The sequence below is a fragment of the Urtica dioica genome, chromosome 5, assembly GCF_054948205.1.
Source record: "Urtica dioica subsp. dioica isolate 48M chromosome 5, U.dioica_male_clone48M_v1_H2, whole genome shotgun sequence".
Lineage (NCBI taxonomy): Eukaryota > Viridiplantae > Streptophyta > Magnoliopsida > Rosales > Urticaceae > Urtica > Urtica dioica.
The window spans coordinates 7776709-7796859 of NC_142760.1; the positions used below are offsets into that span (position 1 = coordinate 7776709).

A 20151-nucleotide genomic window follows, 5' to 3' on the forward strand; every position below is an offset into this window, starting at 1 on the left:
ATACAATTCGATTTTGGAGGCCGACTGGAATCCGAACAAGATGGTGTACACCCTTTCATTTACTTTTTTTAAATACAGAAAACCCATATAATATATTTTTGAAAAAAAAAAATAGTTCTTCGTGATATATTTTATATAAAATCCCTTCATTATGGACGTACTATCAATTAACAATGTGATAAGGAAAGACACCTGGACATTCATTCAAAAACAACTGGGGTTTGACTCATAGACACCACATGTATACGTGGACAATAATATCATTTGGACTATATATGTTTGTATGTATGTTCTTAGTGCTGTCATACCGAGCAAGTAAATACCAGGAATATATTAGAGTTTTTGAATTGTTTCCGCCATCAATATCGTAGAGCAGCAATGAGTAGATTCAAAGATTACATGCCAGCAATAGCAATGGTGGCTTTGCAATTTTCCTATTCAGTAGTTGCTCTCATAACTAGGGCTGCTCTTCTTCAAGGAATGAGTCCAAGAGTCTTCATTGTGTATAGGCAAGCCATAGCCACTTTGGTTATGGCCCCAATTGCTTATTTCTCAAGGTATGAAATACTCTATTATAATACCTAACTGTTAATTTTCGGCCATTAATATTATTATTATTTCTATCAGGAGAAAATCCAGATCAAAGTGTTCAATTGGGCTGAGGAGTTTTTACCTCATATTTTGTACTTCCCTTATCGGGTACATTTTTATTTTTTTGGCACTATTATATATAAATGGTCTTTGATTCAAGGTTGATTATAATCCTTTTTTATTTTAATTTTTATAACGGGAATGTCTTTGTACAGAGTCACAATCAATCAGAATGCTTACTTTGAAGGCCTTTATCTAGCGTCTTCTTCCATGGCAAGCGCAATGGGAAATCTTGTCTCAGCTGTCACGCTTATTATAGCTTTCTTTCTTGGGTACATATTCATTTTCATTAATTCCTTAATTACCAAATGAAATTATTATTATCATTACTATTATTAATGATTTATTTATTTTTTTTTTTTTTTTTGGGATTAGATTAGAGAAGATTGAAATTGGAAGCTTGAGAAGCATGGCAAAGATATTTGGTACGGTTATATGCGTCACCGGTGCAATAGCCATGGCTCTTCTCAAAGGCCCGAAGCTACTGAATTCCGAGCATGTGCGCATAAATGCACTTTACGGGTCCGAGGACGAGAATTGGTTGCTAGGCTGTGCATTTCTCTTTGCTAGCTGTTGCTGTTGGTCAATTTGGCTGATTTTGCAGGTCCTATGTTACCATCAAAATTACTGGCATTATACTTGGATATAAATAATTTTTTTTTTTAACAAACTAAAATAAATCTGATAAATTATTTGAAAATAGGTTCCAGTCTCAGCAAACTTTCCTGACCACTTGTCACTATCAGCTTGGATGTGTTTCATGGCTACAGTTCAATCAGCAGTAATTACTCTCTTCTTGGAGCCAAACTTTCAGTCCTGGAATATCAATTCCCCACTTGAACTTGTTTGTTGTTTATTTTCAGTAAGTCTTAAATTGAGTAATTATAATATCACTTTAATCAAAATTGTACTTGCATTTAAGTCTCTATTCTATTGCAGGGAATAATAGGATCCGGGGTTGCCTTTGGCGTTCAAGCTTGGTGTATTTCCCAAAGAGGTCCTCTATTCACTGCAATGTTCAGTCCTCTAACCACGCTCATTGTGACCATTTTGGCTTCCATTTTTCTTCATGAGAAAATTTATACTGGAGGGTAAGTCCAATCTTATACACACTACTGCTTTTTTATAAAATTATGAATAACAGTAGTTACTTAATAAAATTATGACAAAGATAAAATAAATCTATTTTAGGTTAAAAAGAATCGAAAAAATTATGTCTAAAGTCTAAACACGTCTCAAGTAATAAAATTATAAAATTTATCTTTTTAAATAAACAAAAACTATAAAATTAAAGTAAACATTTATTCCTTCATGCTACACTATTATTAGTGTTGTTTTTACAGACACTATTTCATTTGTCACTAATATGTGTGTGTGTGTGTGTGTGTGTGTGAATTTTTCAGCTTGGTTGGTGGTATTGGTGTGATACTTGGCTTATATATTTTGCTGTGGGGCAAAGCGAACGACGTTTTGGAAATTAAAAAGCAATCTAATCCGGAATTGCAAGACAGTGCCCAGAGCAAACAAGTTGATCATGAGGACTCTACTGTGACTGAGTACAGTTGTAAAATTGATTTGGAGGAACCACTTTTATTCGATAAATCAATATTAATTAGTGGACAAGAGATCCGTACATATTAATTATTGTAGTACCATATATAGTTGTTTTGAGCTGCACTTTTCTTTTCTAACCATTTTTTTGCAAATATTATATCGAGTGACGGGGCCACAGTGTGCAGTCAGTAGAAAACTTTAATAAAAAAATTTATTCTAAATTTTTAAAAAGTTATATAAGAAAACTTTTATTAAGGGGTGTATATGCGAAAAAAATAATACAATTTTGGACGAAAATTATAAACTTAATCTTGGAAAATTAAACAATGTCTGTTTATTTTATGGAATAAACCACGTTAACCCGATCTGATCATATTATTATGCGATCCATGATCATACTATTATAGCATCCATTAAATACTGAATTAAATAAAAAAAATTGAAATATAAACATGTTAATTATACCCACATATACATTGTTACTGCATTCAATGTGAGATAAAAGGGAAAAACAATAATCATAAACCACATTACAAAACTTGAGATTCGACCACGCCATTGATTCTGCTCGCCTTTAAACATCGCCGCCGCGAACAAAACTAATCCGAAACTGCCGTCGTTTAAGATAAATTTACCGACACAAATGTGTTGTTGGCTTATTATTTTTACTGCAAGTTTATTTGGCAAGATGTTTTGCAACATGCTCTTGAATATATTAAGACATCTTGACCGCTTAACGCAAAATTGTAATTCGGTTAATTTTATGTTTTGCGAAAATTGACAGCAGAAGACTTTCTGCACTTATTTTCTTTGCGTGAATGGCTAAGAAAACTCTATTTTCGACGTCAGGAGATGTAGACCACTATAAAAGAAAGCCTCTGGCCTTAGTGGTTCTTTGACGCATTCATTAACACAATTAGGGTTCTAGACGTGCGAGACCTGCGGACTTTAAAATTATTTGTATGGTGGATGTGTTGTACTACTCTGAACGCTATTCATCTTTTAATTCAGCTTTAGAATTTCTTTTGCGTTTTGTGATTTCGTGATTGAAGATTCACGTTCGTTGACATCAAAGATTACCAAAAACTTTGGGAGTGTTTGAGAGTGGAATTGAGGCGAGCTCATATTCAGGAGGAGCCTTATTAAGAATTCACGGGTACTAATAAGAAAAACGGTCTTGAAGCGAAGATCGTTTATAAAGTCCATTGTTGTACTATTGATTAGTGAATTTTCGTTTCTCTAAGCAGGCTGGCTTCCAGAGTAGGTGTCGTTGCACTAAACAAGGTCACCAATCTTTGTGTCATTTACTTTTATGCGGTGCTTTTTATTTATCCATATATTGTATCGGAACAGATTGTTGCATACGTTGACTTTACATTGTGTGCGCCATCATATCTATGACTAAGCAAAATTTCAGTTGGCATCAGAGCGGGCGCACGGTTCTTAGTGTAGGTTCCTTGTGTTATTGAAATTTTCCGTTTAAGATAGATAAAAACAGGGAAGGCGGATCTGTCAGTCATGCACCAGTTCTTGACGGGATGCATTATGGGTACTGAAAAGCTCTTATGAGTGCCTTTCTTAAGTCTATTTATAACAAGACTTGGAGAGTTGTTATAAACGGTTGGTCCGCTCCCATTGTCAAAGATGATAAAAGCATTGTTGTGTCCACCAAAGAAGAGAAGGACTGGGACAGTGCAACATATGATGTAGCCCTGGGTTGTTGGAATAGATCTAGGATTAAGAAAAGTTTAACGCTTCTTCAAGCGGCGGAATATAAAAATTTCTTTACACAAGTAAAAACGATTTTTACCAACCTAAACAAAGAGCAAGCATATGTTATTTTAAATTAAAACTACTGAAGAGAAATTACTCGTTTACTAACCTTTACGTAGCTTGATCGTTGATAAGCTTGTAGAAGTTGAATCGCTCGTCTCCCCACGTAGCTCGCCTTTCTTCGTTCTTCGGGAATTCGAGTAACCACGACGACTTTTAAACACGACGACTCAAGAATAAGTCTTAGAGTCGAAGAGCTAAAACAAAACGCTAGGTCAAATGTACCTAGGTGCCAAAAACAAAGAACAAGAAGGGTTAGAGAGAGAGAGAGAGCGACGACCAAATTATAGAGAGGGAAGCTCTCAATCTCTAAAAATGTGTGTTGTGAGTTGTGAATGAGGTGGGGTATTTATAGGAGGAGGATTACCTTAAAAAAGGTAGTCTCCTCTTTTCTATAGAATATCACATATTCATGAGCGAATATTTGCTCCCCTTTCCTCATGTCACACGTCCAAGGCATCTTCTAGAAGGCCTTGGATTTGTTTCCTATTTTGTTTGCTCTCTCCTTTGCCGCCCAAAAACATTCCTCGTAGAGGAAATTTGTTTCCTCCTTTTCTTCTAGCAAGTATTGTTGTCAATGATGCCCACAAGAAGAGTTGTAGTCTTTATTTTGTACATTTGATGTAATAAAGTCTCACAAAGACTCTTGCTTGTAATTTCTTATTCATTAATCAAAATTTGAAATGTTCATTCAATCTTTCTTGTCTGAAGCTTTATGATAAAACCTTAGTCTTTTAGTCCATAAACAAACCTAACAAAACATGAAGAGACAAATGTATATTTGCATGAACAAACTCTTCATGGTTTGCTTAAAACGATATATTCGCAATCTAAGGGTCAAAGGACTATTGACCTCAGTATGATTGTTAGAAGAATGATGTCTGGTTATGAGGCATTGAGAGTTGGGGACTCTATAGTTCTTCTAGGTATCTTCCGAAGGTACTGAATTGACTAGTGCACTTCTAGAGACAAGATAAGAACAAACCATTTAACCTCTTATGTCTCGAAGTCACTACGTATGAATTGCATCGTGCTTACCTTAATCCTGAAATGAGACATGCCATTTCACACCTTACGTATCGTCATTTGAGAAAGTCAGAGTTCGGACTCACTATATGATTCCGAACAAGGCCTATTGGTGAAATACTAAGTTGTGAGAATGTCATGAGTAACTTTGTGAAGTTCTCATAGATATAGAATTCATGTACAAGATCGCTGAAATGCAATGTATATCACCTCATGCTTTGTTCCTTGGAATGTGAATAAATGAACTGGCCAGTGTCCAAATGGAGTCTTGACTCCTTTGGATGAAACAATGTGACTTGTTAGCTCATCGTCAATACATTGTTTCTAACTTATTCACAAGCTACAAAGGAATTGAGGAAATAACAGCTAGAAGGGTAAAATGGTAATTTTGTAAATCCCGACTAGCTGATGATATTCATGAAGGGTAAACATAGATAATATTCAGTGGATCTTCTCATCATAATTTGGTTGAATTCTTGAGTAGAAAATAAATTCATTTGAACCGAGAGATTTTCAGTGTCAACTCTTTAGTGGAGTCAGTTGACATTAAGCTAAACTTGGAAAAGGTTAGTGAACTTTTGAGTCCAAGTGTTTAGCTCGAGCTTTGTTCATTTTGATCCATGAGGTCACTGTCACGAATCACATCGAGTAGGAATAGTTAAAGTAGAAGCTAAGTCAAAACAAAAACGAGACAAGTTTAACGAAAATTGTCAAAAGGGTATTTTTATCTTTTGAGACATAGGATGAAATGAATGTCAATAAATTTTTTGACAAGGTCATTTGATGACTTAAACCCACTCGGCCAAAATTAGTTTTATTGGGCCTTGTGGATTAATTTCATTTCATAAGAATTTTATTAAAAATTCTTAATGGACCTTTTTCATGTTGTCATGAACAAATGAAGAAGCTTCTACAAGCCCCTTCTAGAAAGCCACTTGGGCACCCACTACCCTAAAGAAAGAGAGAATATTTTGTGCATAAATGTATCAAGATACTTGCCAAAAGAAAAAGAGGAAACAAATTTCCCATGCATGCATAGGGAATTTCGGCCAAGGCAACCAAGAGAGAAACAAAAGAGGAAACTAATCCCTTGGGGATTTGCATGAGGTGGGCGCCTATTTTGGAGGAATGGGTAATAAGGGATTGCTCATAAAGGCTTGGAAAATAAGAGGAAACTATTTCTTTCCAAGGCCAACCCTTCTCCTATAAATACCCCACCTCATTCCTCTCATTTCAATTCATCCAACATAAGTTAGAGATTGAGAGACTCTCTCTCTAGACATTGTTGGCCGACTCCTCTCTCTCTCTCTCTAGTCAATTTCGTTTTTGTTTTGGCACCTAGGTCCTCATTTGACCTAGTGTTTTAGATCTTCGACTCTAAGACTTGTTCTTGAGTCGTCGTGTTTAAAAAGTGCCCACACACTAATTCCTTTTTCTCTCGAGTGATTTAGTGATAGAAATTTTCGTGGTTGCTCGAGTTGTTGAGGAAGGAAGAGAGACGTGCTGCGAGGGGAGACGAACGTTGAAACCTTTTCCAAAAGCTTCTCAACGTTAAAGCTTCTAAAATGGTTAGTAATCTTTAAATGCTCATATTAGTTTTTATTTACATGTGCTTGCTCTTTGTCTAGGTTAGTAAAAACTGTTTTACTTGTAAAAGAAAATTTTTAAAATTCCGCCGCTTATCGAAGCGTTAAACTTTTTCTTAAACCCTAGATCGATTCCAACAAGTATCTTCATACATTAATGCACAAAATAATCTCTTATTCTCTCCGTAGGTTGGACGGCCAAGGGCTTCTAGAAGGAGCTACTAGATGTTTCTTCATTTGTTCAAGACAACATAAGAAAAGCCCATTAAGAATTTTCAAGTAAAATTCCATCAAATGAAATTAATCCTCAAGGCCAAAATACATTGAAATGGCCGTGTGGTTTAAATTCCATGTCATCATATGACAAGGTCAAAAAAACTTATTTATTGATATTCATTTCATCCTATGTCCAAAAAGACAAAAATACCCTTTAGACAATTTTCGTAAAACTCGTCTAGTTCTTGTTTTGAATTAGCTTATAGTTTAACTAATCCTACTCGAATGACTTGTGACAGTGACATCATGGATCCACATGAACAAAGCTTGAGCTAACATACTTGGACTAAAAAGTTGACAAACCTTTTCCAAGTTTAGCTTAATGTCAACTGACTCCAGTAAAGAGTTGACACTGAAAATCTCTCGGTTCAAATGAATTTATTTTCTACTCAAGAATTCAACCTTATTGTGATGAGTGGATCCACTGAATGTTATCTATGTTTAGCCTTCATGAATATCATTAGGTAGATACCATTTTACCCTTCTAGCTGTTATTTCCTCAACTCCTTTGTCGCTTGTGATTAAGTTAGAAACAATGTATTGACGAGGAGCTAACAAGTCACATTCATCATCCAAAAGAGTCATGACTCAATTTGGACACTGATCAGTTCATTTATTCACATTCCAAGGAACAAAGCATGAAGTGATATACATTGCGTTTCCGCAATCTTGTACATGAATTCCATATCTATGAGATCTTCACCAAGTTACTCATGACATCTTCATAACTTAGTACTTCACCAATAGGTCATGTCTATATGACATAGTGAATCTAGAACTCTGACTTTCTCAAAAGAGAATACGTAAGCTATGAAATGACATGTCGCATTTCAGGATTGAGGTAAGCAAGATGCAATTCATACGTAGTGATTTCGAGACATAAGAGATTAAATGGTTTGTTCTTATTCCGTCTCTAGAAATGCACTGGTCAATTCAGTACCTTCAGAAGATACCTAGAAGAACTATAGAGTCTCCAACTCTCAATGTCCCATAACCAGACATCATAGAGTCTCCTACCAATCATAGTGGGATACATAGCCCTTTGACCCTCAGATTGCGAACATACTGATCTTCATTAATTTGTTGTTAGGTTTGTTTAAGGACTAAAGACTATAGTTTATCATAAAGCTTCAAACAGACAAGGAAGAATGAATGAACGTTTCAACTTTTATAAATGATTCAGCAGTTACAAGCAAGAGTCTTCGTGAGACTTTATTACATCAATAAAGACTACTACTCTTCTTGTGGGCACCATTGACAACATGGGTAACTCTCGTCCTTTTAATGCTATCTATAATGGTGTTGACAATAATATTTTCAGGCTCATAAACACATATAATATTCCCAAATAGACCTGAGAGATTGTAGAAGTTGCTCATGAATGTTCTTCTAAAGTGTGTAATCAAAGACTCCAGCTCCTCACCCTAAATTTGAGGGCATGAATGTACATGAAGAAGAAATCATTTCCGAATATCATGTGCGCAACATAGATGTCGCTAATGAGACTTTCTCTCTCTATGTTCCAATGAATGATGAGATACTTGTTAAAAAAATTATTAGATCTCTTCCTTAGATATTTGGAATGAAAATCACAGCTAATGATGAAGTGCATGATTGTTGTCAATGGTGCCCACAAGAAGAGTAGTAGTCACTACATATGTACATTTGATGTAACAAAGTCTTACGAAGACTCTTGCTTCTAACTATTGAATAATTAATAAAAGTTGAAACGTTCATTCATTCTTCCTTATCTGTTTGAAGCTTTATGATAAACAATAGTCTATAGTCCTTAAACAAACCTAACAACAAATGAACAGTCAAATATAGATTTGCATGGACAAACTCTTCTGGTTTGCTTAAAACAGTATATTCACAATCTAATGATCAAAGGGCTATTGATGTCAGTATGATTGTTAGGAGAATCTATTATGTTTGTTTATGGGACATTGAGAGTTGGGGACTCTATAGTTGTTCCTAGGTATCTTCTGATGGCACTGAATTGACTAGTACACTTCTAGAGACAGAGTAAGAACAAACCATTTAACCTCTTATGTCTCGGAGTCACTATTTATGTATTGCAACATTCTTACCTCAATCCTGAAATGAGACATATCATTTCATAGCTTATGTATTCTTATTTGAGAAAGTCAGAGTTCTAGATTCACTATGTGATATAGACAAGCCCTACTGGTGAAGTGATATGTTAAGAATATGTCATGAGTAGCTTTGTTAAGATGTCAGAGATATGGAATTCATGTACAAGATTGCTGAAATGAAAAGTATATCACCTCATGCTTTGTTCCTTGGAATGTGAATAAATGAACTGGCCAGTGTCCAAATTGAGTCATGACTCTTTTGGATGAATCAATGTGACTTGTTAGCTCTTCGTCAATACATTGTTTCTAACTTATTCACAAGCGACAAAGGAGTTGAGGAAATGACAACTAGAAAGGTAAAATGGTAATTTTGTAAATCTCATCTAGTTGATGATATTCATGAAGGGTAAACATAGATAATATTAAATGGATCCACTCATTATAATTAAGTAGAATTCTTGAGTAGAAAATATATTCATTTGAACCGAGAGATTTCATCGTCAACTCTTTAGTGGAGTCAGTTGACATTAAGCTAGAAATTGGAAAAGGTTTGTGAACTTTTGAGTCTAAGTATGCTAGCTCAAGCTTTGTTCATTTGGATCCATGAGGTCACTACCACAAGTCATTAGAGTAGGATTAATTAAACTAGAAGCTAAGTCAAAACAAGAACTAGATAAGTTTTACGAAAATTGTCTAAAGGGTAATTTTATCCTTTCAGACATACGATGGTATGAATATCAATAAATAAGTTTTTTTGACATTGTCACATGATGACAATTGTAATTGGATCACATGGCCATGTTGAGAATATTGAGCCTTGAGGATTGAATTTCATTTCATGGAATTTTACTTGAAAAATCTTAATAGGCTTTTCTTATGTTGTCATGAACAAATAAAGAAACATTAGGAAACTCAAAACCGTCCAACCTAAGCAAGGGAAGAGAGATTATTTTGTGCATTGATGTATGAAGATACTTGCCAAAAGAAAAAGAGGAAACAAGTTTCCTCTATAAGGAAAGTGATATGGGCGGCAAGGGAGAGAAGAAATCAAATGAAGAAACAAATCCAAGGCCTTCTAGAAGCTAGCTTGGACGTTTGACTTGAGGACAAGGGGAAGCAAATATTTGCTCATGAATATGTGATATTCTATAGAAAAGAGGAAACTACATTTTGAAGGCAATCCTCCACCTATAAAAACCCCACGTCATTCATAACTCACAACACACAATTTTAGAGATTGAGAGCTTCTCTCTCTAGAAAAGTGGCCGCCCATCTCTCTCTCTCTCTCTCTCTCTCTCTCTCTTCCTCTCTCTCTCTCTCTCTCTCTCTCTCTCTCTCTCTCTCTCTCTCTCTCCCTTCTTGTTCTTTTGTTTTGGGACCTAGGTCCTCATTAGACCTAGCATTTGTTTTAGCTCTTTGGCTCCAAGACTTGTTCTTGAGTCATCATGTGTAAAAGTGCCCACACACTAAATCCTAACCACACTCAAAGTCTCTAGTGGTAGAAACTTTCGTGGTTGCTCACAGGTTCAAGAAGACTAGTCTGAGAGGCGAGATGCATGGGGAGACGAACGTTTCAACCTTCCTAAGGTTTCTCAACGTTCAAGCTCCATTTGAGATTGGTACCGAGTAAAAACTAAATGTAGTTTTAAAATTTTAAATTATATGTTCATGCGCTTTTTCTAGGTTATAAAAACGTTTTACGAGTTTTAAATAAATTTTTATTTTCCGCCGCTTGCTAGAAGAGATAAATCTTTTACTAACCCTAGATCTTTTCGAACAATGATCTCTCCAAGATGAAATTTGATGAGCTAATTCGGTCTCTTGTGGCATATGAATTGTCTCTTCCCAAATATGAGAAGAAAAGTAAGGGCTTCGCTCTAAAGAGTGCTATTTATGATCAGAATGAGAAGGTATATTCTGAAATTGATGATGAAGTTAATGACACCATTGTTTTGCTTGCCAAGACTTATAACACGGTAATGAGAAGACTTGACAAGCTATTTGGGAAGAATGTCTCTCCTGTTGTCAGAGACAACTTTCCTCAACATCAATACCAGAAAGAAGGAAGTTCTCAGAGAAATGAGTGTCATGGTGATAGATTCAATGATTCCAACATATCCCAATACGTTCAGTGCCGTGAATGAAGGATATGGACATATACATAAAAAGTGTCCCAATTTTATGAGAAAACAGAAGAAAGGCTACAATGCTACAATGTTTGATGATGACTCCGATGAAAGTGACTCCGATCAGATAAGCAACTTCGCGGCCTTTACTTCCTCTATCATTAATCATAATCCAAATGATTCTCTTGTTCTGTCCAGTTCTTCTTATCCTACTGATGATCATGTTCACCCTAACATTTATGCCACAAGTAAGCAGATGATTCAGTAGATAAATCACATTTAGTATCAACATTATGCTGTACAAAAAAGGTATCAAGCTTTAGTGTGTACAAACCATAAAAAAGAATACTAGAATCCAAGAAAATATTTTGTTTAAATAAACTGAAACATCCATTCCCAAAATTAAAAATATACCCAGCTTTATCGAGCTTAGACATGGAAACAAAATTTTGAGAAACATAAGGAACATAAAAGGTTTGGAAAAGGTTTAAATGATACCCAGTGTCTAAAATTACACGAAAGGTTCCAATGGCTTCAACTTGAACTTTGGCTCTGCTTCCCATGAAGATAAATTTTTCATTTTGGCTTTTGGTTTAGGTCGAAAGAAAACCATACATCATATTTCAAGCCACCAAGTATTATAAGGAACTTCAGCCGAATTTGATTCAAAACATATAAAAGTACTAGGCTTACCCTTTCTTTCGAACCATGCCTTACGCTTCAGGCAATCTTTCTGCACGCATCATTGCCTAGTTCCTTCTTGTGGACTTGGGACATATGACTCATTAAGCTTTGATAGTCCTTGCTTGCCCTTTCTAGTCTTCCATGGTTTCTTTGTAGCTTTTTTATGACCAACAAGATTGGTATAATGATTTTGTAGTTTCTTAAGCCTCGCTTCCTCTTGAATGAGCATATTTTCTAATTCATGCAAATTTCATTTATCGTTCAGAGTGTTGTAATGCACGTGAAATGTAACACACTCAGGAGGTAAGGAATTGAGAATGAACGGTACGAGGAAATTTCATACACTTCCCTTCCCATCGTCTTTAGTGTTGCTGCAATGTTTTTCATTTCGATAACATGCTCATGCATGGTACGAGAATCATCAAACTTCATGGTGGTGAACCTACCATTAGTGCCCCAGCCCGTGACTTATCAGCCGAGTCGGACTGAGAGCTATCTTCCACAAACTTCATAAATTCCTTAGCGTTTTCAGTTTTTTTAAGAGTGTCGAATCAAGATCTAGAACACCAATATAAAATTGAACTTGTTCAGACCATTTCGAGAAATTAAGAACATTGAACTTAATAACAGACGAGGCTTGCGACTTAAGAGAAATAATATTTGCTCACACACTAATGCCTTGAGTAGTAAACCTAATGCTTTGAGTAATAAACCTAATATATAGTACAGATTTGCTCACACATTAATACTTTGAGTAATAAACCTAATATATAATACAGATTCGGAACAAGCAAAATAAACATATAGCATATATTGAAGTCACCTTTAGGCAGATCAACAAATTATACGATAATGCGAACATAATTGATGCTAAAATATAATTTTACATAATTGGCAATTGACATTATTCAATTAGATATACTTGCAATCTTTGGTTATACTAAACATACCTAACTAAGCATATCAATTCGACACGATGATGTTCGTGAATTATAAAACGAACAATCAACCTTTGGGCGATCCAAATTATTTTATAAACCACGAACTTCAATTTACTAAGGACAAAACTTTAAAAATATTATAATGTCATTTAACTTAAAAGCATCACATAAACACGAGTAATTAAATTTATTTTAATTTGATATCTAAATTTTTTCTAATTTGGTCACTTTGGTGAGTAACATATTGAACATAATGTATAGATATCAAACAAAATAATGAATAGATATTATACGATTTGGTAAAACATCATTCTATAATTTGTTTTTTTTTTTGCAAGATAAAACTTTATAAAACCATATCACTTTGGTGATGAGGTTTAAACAGTACAATGTATAACTTTATTTTGCCAAATAAAAGAACTAGGTATTACTTAATATTTGCGTATCAGTTTACAATTTGAAGCTTAATAATTGAAAAGCAAACATATGTTACATATCGTAATAAGAAAAGAATTCATAACGAATATGGAAATAGGTTACACACAGACCTCGTAATTGTGCACGAATTGATCTTAATTATATGGCTAGTCATATACAATCACTAAACTTTTTTATGTCAAACCACGGAACTCAAAAGAGTCTGGGTAAAAAGCAAGGGCATAATTTTCAGTGAAAGACACCAAAAACAAAAACAAAAATATAAAAATAAAAAATAAAGCATAAAACGATTTTAAGTAATGACTTTTCTATTGAGCAATTATAGAGAAAAAGCTCATCATCTTAATTGAAATAAATACTGATGTTTGCGGGTTGTTGTACTTAGATTAAATATTTATTTTTTAATTATAAAAATTATCAGATTTTGACGTGTGACATTAACATCCAAAGTTAACAGTTTGATAGTGATGAAGATACAAAAAGTCAATATTAAGTATATATCCCGTGACTTTTACACATTAGGTATATAAGTGTAACAACTCACAAACATTAGGTATTTATGCCGCCATTTTCTCAAAATTTCACAGAAGCAATCAAAATAACCCAAACCTTCATAATATGCTCTCAAGCCATCATATATTCAAGATGATAACATAAATACACATGTAGGATATAATATCGCCAATTGAAAAGAATAAATTTCAATTGAGAGATGATACAAAAAACAGATCAAGAATTAGACAATAAAGTGACAAAAACGTAATCGAAAAATCACTAATTTCCAATCAAGGTTACCACATGTAAATATAATTTAAACAATTCTAATAGTCAAGATCTTAGAATTAGATGATTATCACAAAACATTAGAGATCGAAAAAACCTACCTCGATCCATAACGAGAGCGATGACGGCAGTGGCGTAATCACCGAAATTGATTTCTCTCTCTTGACCATTTAGACTTGAGAGCTTTCTTTTGATGGTTCAGGAAAACTACATAATTGGTTGAGAGATAACCAATCCATATAGTTAGTTTTATAAAGACCCATCATCAAAGTATGTAGGAAAATTATTTTTTATTTATTAACTAATAAAATTTGTCTTATTTATTATTAAAAGTAATACACTTGGTCCACATTATTTCATACGTACAAAGCCCATTGATGACATTAGGATATATTCGGTCTAACAGTATATATTCAAATATCGGTTGTTTTCAGTGATTCGACATGACTTTAGGTCTTCAATATTCGTTTATACATGTATCAACTGCTCAGCACTAGAAAAACAAAATCACGATGAACTGTGAATCTTGAAATATTAAAAAATAATATCTCCTGAGAATATTTGTTAGGATTTTCCATGTGGTTTTATATGCGTATTATGTACGCTTGTTGTGTCTTTCAGACCTATGTTAATGAAATAAAATATTTGATTAGTTACATTGATAAGATTTTTTTTGTTATATATAGCTGCAAGAGATTTAGCGTGAAAAATAGTCTTAACTTGAGAATTAACGAACATAATTCAAAACAGATGACTGCTTAGAACGCATGTAATCACCGCCGTTTTATCTTAGATAGTTTATTTAATGATCTTATGATAGTAATGACCGACGTCGTTTTAATTTGTAATAAAATTGAAAATTTTGACGGAAAAAAAGAGCGAAATATTTTGTGTACTTTAGAAGCGATATGTCGCTTCTAATTAGCAGGAAAATGTTAGAAGCGACAAAGTTGCTTCAAATCTACACAATTTGACTTTTTCGATACAATATACTTAGAATTTTATTGAATACTTCAGAAGCGACTTGTTGCTTATAATAGCCAAAAGTCGCTTCTAATTAGAAGCGAATTTCAGGCGTCGCTTTTAAAACCCTTTTGTGTAGTAGTGCGTGACCATAGTAGTTGCTTTACTTGTCGGACGCGGATGATTCACGATTGGGTCGACAATTTCGACCGTTCGATTGATGAACTCTTTAAGCTTCCCATCCTATATAAGCTAACTATGCACCGGCGAAGTTTTCTGACCCGAGGAAGGCTGTTTCCGGAGGCTGGTTTCTCCTTTAGTGTGTATAATTTGTTTGTGAATGATTTGCAGGTTTTAGGGAGTATTTTGTGGCGCAACGTTTTGGGTCAATTCAAGACATTTCAGATACTTTCACGTAGCTTGGAGAGAAACATGCAATACGGCGTCAGTTGCTGCACGATTTTGAGATTCTCGATTGAAGAGTTTGGATGAATTCTACCCTCCATTGGATAGATATCTAACGCATGTTTATTTGCAAAATTAGATATTAGAGAAATAAGCTATTGTCATTTGAAGCACGAGTGCGCACTGATGAATAGTACCGCGCGCCGCGCAGATGCCTAGATCAGCAAACATGAATTTCTCTATTTTATCTCATTTTTAGTTGTTGTATCCATTCCATGGGCTAATATAGCTATGAAAACACCTTGTAAACTTACATATACGACTTGGAGCATCTAAAATACACAAGTTTTGTTTGTTTTAGGTTTTAGTTTTGTAGTTTGGCTAGTTGGGAGAGAAGGAGTACAGGAGAGGAAAAAAAAAAGGTTTGTCGCCGACGCCACAACCATCGATTCAACGTTTTTTTTTCTTTTTCTCTTTATCTCTAAAACTCATGTGTTTATTATGCTTTGCTTGAATTTAGTTTTCATGGATTGTTTTTATTTATTTTTCTTTTATGTTTCTCTCTACGCCATGAACTGGACATGTTGAGGGTGATGGCTAAGCTATTATTGAATATGTTTGTGTATTCATTATTTTTTAATTGAAGTATTTTTCATTTCTTCCTCTTTATCGCTTGAATTAATTTTCTGCTTATGCTTGTATGATATTAGCTACCTAATTCATAAATTCTTGGAATGTTTAGTTACTCGAGAGAGAATTAACATTCAGGCATAAGAATTATTTCACTGTCGTACACTCTTAGGCTAAAGATGATTAGGTTGCTATGAAATTGTGTGAACGCTCTGGTTTGTAATGCTTGTCGTGTTTTTTGGATTTGAGATTGATAGATAAAAATTCCGTAATGACAAAAGTTTTTTATGCTAGAGAGATCAGCGTATGTGATTAGTGAAGAGAGAGAACCGAAAAAATGAAGAGCGAAAGAGACTCAACGACGAGCACCGTCGAGTTGCAAGATGGTCAAGCTATTGACGTTAACTAAAGTGCTAGTAGGGAGGTAACCCAACGTGTTTTTTTTTATGTTACTTTTTGTGTGTTTATTTCATGTTTTTTAAAGAATATTTTTTACGTTTTTCCAAAATTTCACTATTTAATGCAGTGATTAAAAAAAGCATCGGAGCTTCGACAAGCCCATTTGTACAGGAGGCACCCCGCCATGTAATCTTCTAGCCCTTTGATTTTGTATGTCCAAAACATTGTGGACAATGTTTATTTCAAGTTTGATGAGGAATCTTATTTATTGGTAAAATTTGGTGTGTGATTGCCTTGTCTTATCTTTAGTTCTAAATGCTTGCCTAGAAAACATTAGGATTTTAAGCTTATGTTTAGGGTTTTATTTCATGTCTATTTGAGTGTGATTGGTTTTGTACAAGTTTTTGTGTTTACCGCTATTTGACCCCATAACGTAGGTTCGAGTCTTTAGGGTGCCTTTGTGATGTAACTAGATTTACCGCCTAAATGAGATTATTTCACACACATGAACCCCTCAAACCCTCTATCGAGACGAAATTGAGTTCACGTTGATCTAGTAAGGATGATATAGGCATTAGGATTAGCGATTTCTAGCCAAAATGCCGAACCGAAAGAAATATGCAATAGAGCCTATTGCACAAAAAGTCAAATGCTTACCTTCTCATTATTAGCCACGTAACGAAAAGCCAGCCCATGAAGACATTCTCACAAAGAGCCCTTCGATCTATTAAGGACGTCATAGTGAGTCACTTTCGAATTTTTTTTACTAGTTCTTGAGAATCTCCAAGTTAATATAGAAAAATAAAAATAAAAATCGTTGAACTACCTCATTTTGTTGTTTATTTTTATGTTTGTCTGCTTTTTGAAAATGAAAAAAAAACTGAGAAAAAGAAAATGACGTTTCGAGGGTTATATTTAGGAGAGGTCGAGTGCTAGAGTGTGTGTGTGTGAGCTTTGAGTGCCTGGTAAGAAGTGATTTGTGATCCTTCCTAGGTTGATTTTAGTCACTAAAAATTCCATATCCTACTGTTACCCTAACATGAACATTACATGACACAAAGACCTATGAACCCACTAGAAGTGATACGTGTACATTAGAGGAGACCAAGGGAGACGAGTGCGCATATGGGTGTGTGGAGTCAAAATTAGCTTAGATTCGACATTAGGAAGTCTCTTGAGAGCGGCTGAGAAGGTTGCAAAGCGGGGTACCAGAGAGTTCACGAGACACAAAAATGTTATAAACGGTACATGTAACACTAACTTGGATTTTAAATTTTTTTGTCACACTTGGTAGTTAAATTCAAATTAAAATCATGAATACTCTTTGCATTGTAAGTCTATAAATTTGTACTTGCGGTGGGCATATTTTTGAAAAGCCAAATCGGTCAGCGAAATTTACCATTCTTTTTAATCACTCATTGTGTGTGTGTGTGTGTGTGTGTGTGTGTGTGTGTGTGTGTGTGTGTGTGTGTGTGTGTGTGTGTGTATGTGTGTGTGTGTGTGTGTCTGTGTGTTTTCTATCAATTGACGATAAGTGATTGTTCAAGTTTTGGGGTATTTGGTAGGTGCGTGTTACAAGCGTTAAAAACCTATTTTTCGGCTTGAATTTCACGTGTTCTTGAGTAACTTTTATTGTGTTAAATGTGTTTGTGAGTGATTTTCATAATTGAAGAAGTATTTTGGTTTAAGGATGTTATTGGGTTGTGGTGCAACGTTTCGGGCAATTTAAGACGATCACGATACTTTCGAGTAACTTAGAGCAAAAAATGAAATAGGACGTCACTGTTGTCAAAGGTGCCTACAAGAAGAGTTGTAGTCTTTATTTATGTGCATTTGATGTAATAAAGTCTCACGAAGACTCTTGCTTGTAACTGCTAAATTATTAATAAAATTTGAAACGTTCATTCATTCTTCTTTGTCTGTTTGAAGCTTTATGATAAACTATAGTCTTTAGTCGTTAAACAAAACTAATAAAAAAAGAAGAGTCAAATATAGATTTGCATGAACAAACTCTTCATGGTATGCTTAAAAGAGTAAATTCTCAATCTAAGGGTCAAAGGGCTAATGATCCCAGTATGATTGTTAGGAGAATCTATGATGTCTGGTTATGGGACATTGAGAGTTAGATCCTCTAAAGTTCTTCTAGGTATCTTCTGAACATACTGAATTGACCAGTGCACTTCTAGAGACAGAATAAGAACAAACCATTTAACCTCTTATGTCTCGAAGTCACTACGTATGAATTCCATTGTCCTTACCTTAATAATGAAATGAGACATGTCTTTTCATAGCTTACATATTCTCATTTGAGAAAGTCAGAGTTCTAGATTCATATGTGATATAGACTAGACCTATTGGTGAAGTACTAAGTTATGGAGATGTCATGAGTAACTTTGTGAAGATCTCATAGATATGGAATTCATGTACAAGAATTCTGAAATGCAATGTATATCACCTCATGCTTTGTTCCTTTGAATGTGAATAAATGAACTGGTCAGTGTCCAAATTGAGTCATGACTCTTTTTGATGAATAAATGTGACTTGTTATCTCCTCGTCAATACATTGCTTCTAACTTATTCACAAGCGACAAAGGAGTTGAGGAAATAACAGCTACAAGGGTGAAATGGTAATTTTGTAAATCTGATCTAGCTGATGATATTCATGAAGGCTAAACACATATAATATTCAGTGGATCCACTCATTACAATTAAGTAGTGTTCTTGAGTAGAAAATATATTCATTTGAACCGAGAGATTTCAGTGTCAACTCTTTAGTGGAGTCAGTTGACATTAAGCTAGAACTTGGAAAATGTTTGTGAACTTTTGAGTCCAAGTATGATAGCTCAAGCTTTGTTCATTTGGATCCATGAGGTCACTACCACAGGTCATTAGAGTAGGATTAGTTAAACTAGAAGCTAAGTCAAAACAAGAACTAGACAAGTTTTACGAAAATTGTCTAAAGGGTAATTTTGTCCTTTTGGACATAGGATGGTATGAATGTCAATAAATAAGATTTTTGACATTGTCATATGATGAAAATGGAATTGGATCACTCGGCCGTAATGATGTTATTGGGCCTTGAGTTTAATTTCATTTCTTGGAATTTTATTTGAAAATTCTTAATGGGCTTTTTTTATGTTGTCATGAACAAATGAAGAAACATCTAGAAGCTCCTTCTAGAAGCTCAAACCATCCAAACAAAGTGGAGAAAGAGAATTATTTTGTGCATTGATGTATGAAGATATTGCCAAAAGAAAAACAGGAAACAAATTTCCTTGAGAATGAAATCAACATGGACGGCCTAGGCAAGAAGAGAGGCAATCAAAAGAGGAAACAAACTTTCTTCTAGAAGCTTGATTTGGACTTGTGACATGAGGAAAAAGGGAAGCAAATATTTGCTCATGAATATGTTATATTCTACAGAAAAGAGGAAACTACCTTTTTAAGGTAATCCTCCTCCTATAAATACACTACCTCATTCAAAACTCACAATACACAATTTTTGAGATTGAGAGCTTCTCTCCCTAGATTGTTTAGCCGCCCATCTCTCTCTCTCTCTCTCTCTCTCTCTCTCCCTAACCATACTTGTTCTTTTGTTTTGGCACCTAGGTCCTCATTAGATGTAGCATTTCCTTTAGCTCTTCGGCTCATAGACTTGTTCTTGAGTCACCATGTTTAAAAGTGCCCACACACTAAATCCTAATCACACTCAAAGACTCTAGTGGTAGAAACTTTCGTGGTTACTCACAGGTTCAAGAAG

The 20151-nt window shown here is 34.7% G+C and overlaps 1 protein-coding gene across 1 annotated transcript; it reads left to right on the forward strand.

Moving 5' to 3' along the window:
* Positions 1 to 320: 320 nt before the first annotated feature.
* On the forward strand, positions 321 to 2320 carry LOC149395061 (WAT1-related protein At4g30420-like). The gene is made up of 7 exons (XM_089615463.1): positions 321 to 557; positions 628 to 699; positions 807 to 923; positions 1027 to 1255; positions 1355 to 1513; positions 1591 to 1742; positions 2055 to 2320. The coding sequence occupies exons 1-7, from the start codon at positions 379 to 381 to the stop codon at positions 2290 to 2292; spliced, it is 1146 nt and encodes a 381-aa protein (XP_089471589.1). The 5' UTR covers positions 321 to 378; the 3' UTR covers positions 2293 to 2320.
* The last annotated feature ends 17831 nt before the right edge of the window (positions 2321 to 20151 follow it).